The sequence below is a fragment of the Sycon ciliatum genome, chromosome 7, assembly GCF_964019385.1.
Source record: "Sycon ciliatum chromosome 7, ocSycCili1.1, whole genome shotgun sequence".
NCBI lineage: Eukaryota > Metazoa > Porifera > Calcarea > Leucosolenida > Sycettidae > Sycon > Sycon ciliatum.
The window spans coordinates 25,785,759-25,793,156 of NC_088649.1; the positions used below are offsets into that span (position 1 = coordinate 25,785,759).

At 44.8% G+C, this 7,398-nt stretch overlaps 1 protein-coding gene across 2 annotated transcripts; it reads right to left on the reverse strand.

Moving 5' to 3' along the window:
- Positions 1-2,235: 2,235 nt before the first annotated feature.
- LOC135821222 (uncharacterized) lies at positions 2,236-4,573 on the reverse strand. 2 transcript variants are annotated; one of them, XM_065334286.1, is made up of 3 exons: positions 3,977-4,573; positions 3,674-3,898; positions 2,236-3,525 (listed from the first exon to the last, which is right to left on the reverse strand). In XM_065334286.1, the coding sequence occupies exons 1-3, from the start codon at positions 4,406-4,408 to the stop codon at positions 2,737-2,739; spliced, it is 1,446 nt and encodes a 481-aa protein (XP_065190358.1). In that variant the 5' UTR covers positions 4,409-4,573; the 3' UTR covers positions 2,236-2,736. The 2 variants fall into 2 exon arrangements, with proteins under 2 accessions (XP_065190358.1, XP_065190359.1); XM_065334287.1 differs by lacking the exon at positions 3,674-3,898 and having other exon boundaries at positions 3,977-4,572.
- Between the last annotated feature and the right edge of the window lie 2,825 nt (positions 4,574-7,398).

Below are 7,398 nucleotides of genomic sequence, written 5' to 3' on the forward strand. Positions count from 1 at the left end.
AAAAAAATTCCAATAATGAATAAGAATGGAGCATCTTACGGTGAAATTCTCAAATGGGCTACCGAGCAGTATACAGAGGGTGGGGTCCAGAAAGGGATCCTTCTCGATACCCAAGCGTAAAAGGTTGCAAACCTTGCAGTTTATGTCGAAACATCCTCAACACATCCTCAAGAAGAGAGTAAATTCGTGGGAAGTTCTCGGTATACCACCACTCATGCGGCAAAAAGGAGGTAATAACTACAATACCTACTTGAAAAGCGTCAAGAAAGTTCTTTCCCAAGTGCCAGATCACAGTTTGAGCACCTCCACCCTGTTGGAACTGCAAGCTGATCCGCGAGTAAAGCGTCTATATGACACCCACTTCAAAAACAATCCCGATCACATCAGTTACCCGTCTGTGAGAAATGTGATTGCATCCAACATACTCAACTATGATTCCACTACCGATCAAGTTCGCGATTCCGTTGCAGATGTCAGGAAGAAGAGAAAGGCACCTTTAACATCAGTGCCTTTCAATCTATTACAAGACCACGAATTTGACCGATGGATCCTACAAATCCTGGACAGTTTCCTCCGACATACAAATATACCGGCAACCTTTTTGAAGAGCAACTATTTCACAAGCCGATCACAACTGCTGCAACTCTACCATGAAGATCGACTGAGGTTCAGGAGTCGGGTGGAAGCGGCTGCGGATGCCCTGAAGACGCAGACGATGAACGACTACACTACTCTGGTCAACGAGACGAATCGCATCTACATGTCCAGGTACCCGTTTGCAACCATAGCGGGTGCGGTGGGAATCCACAAACATGTCGATGGATTCCTTCGATCAGAACGAAAGATTCATGAACTAGCCACCCTAGTGCTAGCTGTACCAGGATCGCAGCTCAAGTTTCAAGATCTCAACGATATGACTTCTACGTATGGTAGAACAACTGAAGCAAAATTGATCCATCCCGAGCATTTCATGATCAGAGCACAAAAGGTGATGGTGGACGATGCATCATTCATTCAAGAGGTTCTGAAGGATAAAAGCAGGATCACTCGTATCATCAAGGATATCCTGAGTGGACGTTCAATGTGATCACGTGCGCGAAAATTTTCAGGCTATGATCAAGAATGGACTACCCTCTCAGCAGTGCCGACATCAAAGGAAGATTGAATGGTGTTGGAGGGTTCGTGGGGTGTACAAGTTACGATCTCTTACCACCCTTGAACAATGGAGACTTTTGTATCGTCAACACCGACAACGTTCTACCGGTGTACGATGCACCGGAAGGTGGACATCATTGGTTGACCGTGTGTCGCGAGCAAAACGTGATCCTGGTTTTTGACAGTTTCGGACGCAGTCTATACACTATGGAGCAAGATTACACTGAACCTGCACTGTGCGATTTCTTTAAAGAAGCCTATGTAGACTGTAAGATCATCACCAACACCCAAGCCGTTCAAGACAGAAGCACAGCAGTATGTGGATGGTATGCCATATTGATGGGAAAGCTATTTTCCAAATATGGTCTGGATGAAGCACTTCGAATTTTCCGAAGAGTCTTCGATGAGGATGAAAAGCTGGAAAACGATCAACTGGTTCTCAGTTTAGGTGCCTTGCGAGGTGGTGGAGCCTTGTGGGATACGAAAGTGCAAAAAGCACTTCATGATGGAAGACAGAAGAAGAAGTCGCAGTCCACACCATTCCACACGCAACTGGCTAACGAATTGCACAAACCCAGACGAGTGCATTTCAAAAGACGCAAGGTGAAGAGCAGGTCTGTGGATCACATCTGGAGTGCCGATCTAGTGGATATGCAACGGTTTGCCCGAAGCAACAAGAACTACAAATTCCTGCTGACCGTCATCGATCTGTACAGTCGCTATGCCTGGGCAGTACCCCTGAAAACCAAAACTGGCTCTGCTGTCAGGGATGCATTCGACCTGATCCTGAAAACATCGAACAGGGTACCACAAAAACTATGGGTAGACGAAGGCAAGGAGTTCTACAATGCAACAATGAAGCAATGGGTCAAGGATCACAACATCATCATGTACAGCACCCACAACGAAGGAAAAGCCGTGGTGGTGGAACGCTTCAATAGAACACTGAAAGGCAGAATGTGGCGCCATTTCACGGAGAAAGCTACGACACAGTATCTTGACGTCCTTCCTCAGCTTATGGTCAAGTACAACAGCTCGAAACATCGCAGTATCGGCATGAGTCCCACGAAAGCTTCTCTTGATGGAAAACCAAAAGATGCAGACGTACCCTCGAAGCAATCACCAGCTAAATTCAAAGTGGGTGATGATGTGCGTTTGGCTGTGGCTAAACGTCATTTCGAGAAAGGGTACACGCCCAACTGGACAGAGGAAGTGTTCGTGGTAAACGATGTCCTACCCACTGTACCCCACACCTATCGTGTTCAAGACCTGATGGGAGAAGTCATTCAAGGACAGTTCTATGGAGCTGAGCTACAACATGCCAGACACACAGGATTGAGATTCGATAAGGTGTTGAAATACAACAAGAACAGTCGGCTCGTCAAATGGAAGGGTTATCAAGACGAAAAATTCCATACCTGGTTAACAAAGAAGGATGTGAATGATCTCAAAAAGTATTAGCATTTCATATGTACAATGTAGCTCATGCTTTGGATTAACGTGAATATTATGAATCGCATAGTATTTACAATGTATTTCATGAGAAGATATGACATATGCTCTAGTATGTGTGGAAATCCATCAGTGCTTTGGAATATCCTTGTGTCCGAATGCCAGGGTGTTGATACCATCCTCCAGAATGTAACGCTTACTGTCGAATCCACAGAGGGCAATCTTGTGTAGCTCCTCTCCGTGAATGCAATGTCGTCGACTTCGAAGAACATTCATTGTTCTCTTCAGCTGAGACTCCTCGACGAGACATGTTCGATAATCATCGACGGTTATGGTGTTTTTCAACACGCTTCTCTGCACACCTTTGGCACGCTTGCCATTGTCGTCGTTGTCTTCACAGCGGTATGCGTACATCTTGCTCCGCAAACCAATGAACTCCTTGATGGGTTTGCCACCTAGTTCGTCCTTGAACTTCCCTACCACCTTCTTGTTGACCGTGCTGTACAGGTGGTGGGATGGTGAATAGTTGGATGTGTCATAGGCTGTTATGTTGTTTGACATATCGGTGTACAGATCATCCGTTTGAATATGTACGATCAGACTATCAGTATCAGTGTAGAGCAAACGTACATTTTGTCCATAGCGGGGTAGGAGAACTTCATAGTAAAAGGAATACATCAAGTGCTTCGACAGATCGAGGATGGCTGTACCCACATAAATGGGTTTATTGAGAGTCACCTTTGTCTTGGAAAACTCGATTGCTATCAGATCGTTCTCAAAGGCTACACTGCGGATGTACGAAGGTTTGTTGATGCTTTTCTGGAGACGTGGTTTTTCATCCTGTTCACGAATGAGCTTGATGTTTACTCTGTTTCGAACGTTTTCCATGGTCTTGCCATATACAGCATTGTTCATCAACTACGATAAACAGGCATACAAAAAAAAAAGCCAAGAAAAACAACAATAAGAAAACTGTTATCTTCAGGTCATTCACACTTCCAGTACATACTAGATCCCACACTATCGCTAAATACACACACACACACACATGATGTGGAGTACCCACCTTATAGAAGTCTTTCTCGAAATCAGAAGTTGATAGCTTTCTCAGGTCAGTATTAGTGTCGATGTATGGCTTCATCCATGGGTGTTGTGTGAAGGAGAGCACACGATGCACATCTGTAATCTCCACACCCAAGGACACATACTGCTGCAAGTTTCTGTAGTGCAGAACATAGTGCTCTTTCACCAGTAGATTTGGTACCAGTTTCTTCGCTTCCAAACCGGTCACCTACAAGAGTACAGTATAGATATACACAAACCTTTGAAGATTAATACAAGCATATCCACCAGATAGACCATGACTTACCATTAGTTTCTCTGCCATGTGGGTCTGATATGGAGAAAGCATATCTCGTGTCACCTTCATCTTCTCAGGAGCCAACGGATAGTCATTCATCATGTCATGCACACCATCTGGAATCCTTAAATCGCACTCCACCATGTATCCCGTCGAAGAGTCCATTGGATGATCGAGTACCGTCTCCAGAAGATCATCCGTCACTGCTTCAAAGCAGAAGTCCGACACGGGCAAGGGTTGAGACATGGCCCATCCATATAGATTGTTCGCATCTAAATATTGGATGAAGCTTGACGGCTCGTCTGGATTGTACTCCGATAGATATCTGTTGTTGGCGGTGGCGTGTCTAGCGGACACCATGCTTATGCCACCTCTTTTGCCATGCTCAATGAAGTTGAACATGTCAATGTCGGAAATGAGATGAAGGGACACCTTCGTCATTTTCAGCAGCGAATCCCAGGCAAATCCCGGTAAGGTGAGGTAATTAGCGGGATCCAATCCATAGGTTGCGTGAGCAGTTCTTCTGAAGTTTTCGAAAACGTCAGCCAACAGCAGCACATCAGTCTCCAGGTAGAGGTCGTGATAGTCTCCTATATCTTCACAGTCAAACGCAGTCCATACTGTTTGCGCATAGGCATAGTCTTCATCACTGATACCCTAGGGAATAGAAAATGTACACCAAAAAGAAAAACAAATCAACGAACTTATTTTAGTAGTTCGCCCACACAATCAATTATTTAGTATGAAGCTGCAGGAAGCGTTCAAACACATTTTGTCTTATTTTAGTACTTCGAAGTAAGATGGTGAAAAAAGAAAGAGAGAAAGATCTACTATATCTGTCACACTACTCACCGTGTTCGTTAGCGTTGAGTGGAATGCATCCTTGGGAGGTAGACGCGTTTCTTCGAATTGGTCGTACGACCCCATATATTCATACGGGTAGACACCCTTTCGTGTCAACAGTTTGCGTTCATCCTCGTCTGGAAATCGTGCGGATAGAAGGGCGAATGCATCTGGTGGTGTAGCCGAAACCAACCGGTCTAGGGAGGTGTTCAAGAATGCCAGGCTGTCGATGAACTGGAACTGTCTCCATCCGAATGTGACATATTTTTCACTGTTGATGGGAATCACTTTGATAGCACCGAGACGCTTGGTCTGAGAAGAAAGAAAAAGAGGAGACACAGTTTTAAGGTGCAGCTGTAAAGATGAATATCAATCATATAAACGTGAATATGAGTACCAACATAGTAATGATCTTCCTTCTTAGAAAAACATCATGATCCACGCACACGCACACACACACACACACACACACACCACGCATATGTAACGTACCCGTTCTTGTCCTTTCTCGTTCACATACGTAATCTCATCAGTGGACGTTCTCCCAATGGCAGATATGATGTGATGAGAATCGTATCCCTTCAAGTTATGAAAGATCACAGGAATCTTGATCTTGAACGGCTCAATCCGCATGTTCAGGTTACAATGGTTGTGTGCTGCACCACGGTAAGCACCGGTGATGTGACAGTGGTCACGTACACGATCGCTACCCAATGCTTCACCACAGATCCAACAGGAGACTACCGTTTCAAATTCACGTTGCTGACTTTCTGAAATGATCATTTGACCAGCATTACATGCTAGAAGCTCATCACGGATAATCTCCTCCTCTTGCTCAAGTGACAGCAGAAAACAGAACATAGAATCTTCTCCACGGTAGAAGAAACGGTTCGTGACGACGCCATCAGATCGTACTACAATGTACGAACAGGAACAGGCTACATGCTTGTTCTTTTGGAATGTCGAATGACCGATTTTCTTGACAGCGGACAGAGGTTCTATGAAGGCCTCACAATCGGCATAGATCACCTGCATTTGAGAGAGAGAGAGAGAGAGAGAGAGAGAGAGAGAGAGAGAAGTAGGAATAGCAGCAGGGACAACACCGAGTAAAACAGCGGAAAAGACAGATAGAGAATTAGGAATAGCTGCAGAGACAACACCGAGTAAAACAGCAGAAAGGTGAACAATCAGAGTCAAGAAACATGTGCAGGAAAGAAAAGAAAAAAAAAAAAAAAACAGACCACAGTGTGTTCACCTTGATTAAGTGTTCTACTTACAAATGGGGCTTGAAGCTGCTTGTTCACATTCCTGAACATCACTCTATCGCCAGCCTTTGGCATCTCCACCGTGGCTTCAGGATGTTCACTGCAGTACATCATATGATTATTCAATGCCTTCTCCGTGACGTGTGTTGAGAGACATCTGAAGCAGACGAAATGTGCTCGACGTGCTCCAGTAGCAACAAGACGACTGAATGACTTTATCCACACCCAGTGCTGCACCTCCACGTCATTGCGTTCGTCTTGGATGAGCAATACATTGATGGCGGTCTGCGGTTGGTGAGAAATTCTTAACGGATATATGACTTTCTCTTCATATCCGAAGACGTTGATGTAAAGACCGTCGTTCAGTCTTTCGATGACTGGTATGTCTTCCAGTTTTGCTGGAAACTCGATGCCGCTCACATCCACAGTATCCGCATGTTCTGCGTACGACGATTGACGATATGGATGAGACTTGTCTGCCGAAAATTTAGCAGCCAGTATTGACCATCTAAAGTACGGATGACATAAGACATGGACAGAACATACAGTTCAATCCATACACCATAACACAACACTGAAACCCCACTGCTATACTTACAGTAAACACTTGTTGTCAGTGTTCTGCACGTTAACAATGGCCTTCTTCGACTTCAACTCCGGTGGCAAGGGGATGTACGAACTTCCTCCAAGTACACAATAGCGTGACATTTCGATGTGTAAACAGGAAATCCGTTCAACTACCCAACCTGATCCATGACGAACGAAATCATCAAGACGAGCGTTGATCTGAGCAATCATCGTACTGAGAAGGTCCCTCAGCTCCATGGTGTTGAGCACCAGCGTTGTACTCGATCGGAAGAAGAATGTGTTGGAAACCATTTGTCCTGTAGCAGGATTCAGCTTCTGCATCACCACCTGAACTACCAAAGAACACTTGTACTGACCCCATTGCTCAATATTCTCTTCAAGAAGCAGCTCCAGCGACGGTAGAACATGAGAGAAAAACTTTAGTACATCTGCAAACTCTTGATCAGGACAATAACTAAAGAATTGCAACAGATCAGATGATCTCACTACATCAAAAGACTGACTAGGTTTCTTCCGAAGGGGTTCCATCCTGAGCAGGGGTGGTGGCGGACAACCACACAATGGCTTGACAAGGTACCGAGGACCTATTTTTATAGGGTTTTCGTAATAGTTGAATTCGGAATAACTGGTTGTTTTTCAATTAACCAATCCACTCATCTCCCACTGGAAACAATTAACCACTTACCGCACTTCCCGCTGAAAACATGTGACCAATTAGCGCACTTCCCGCTGAAA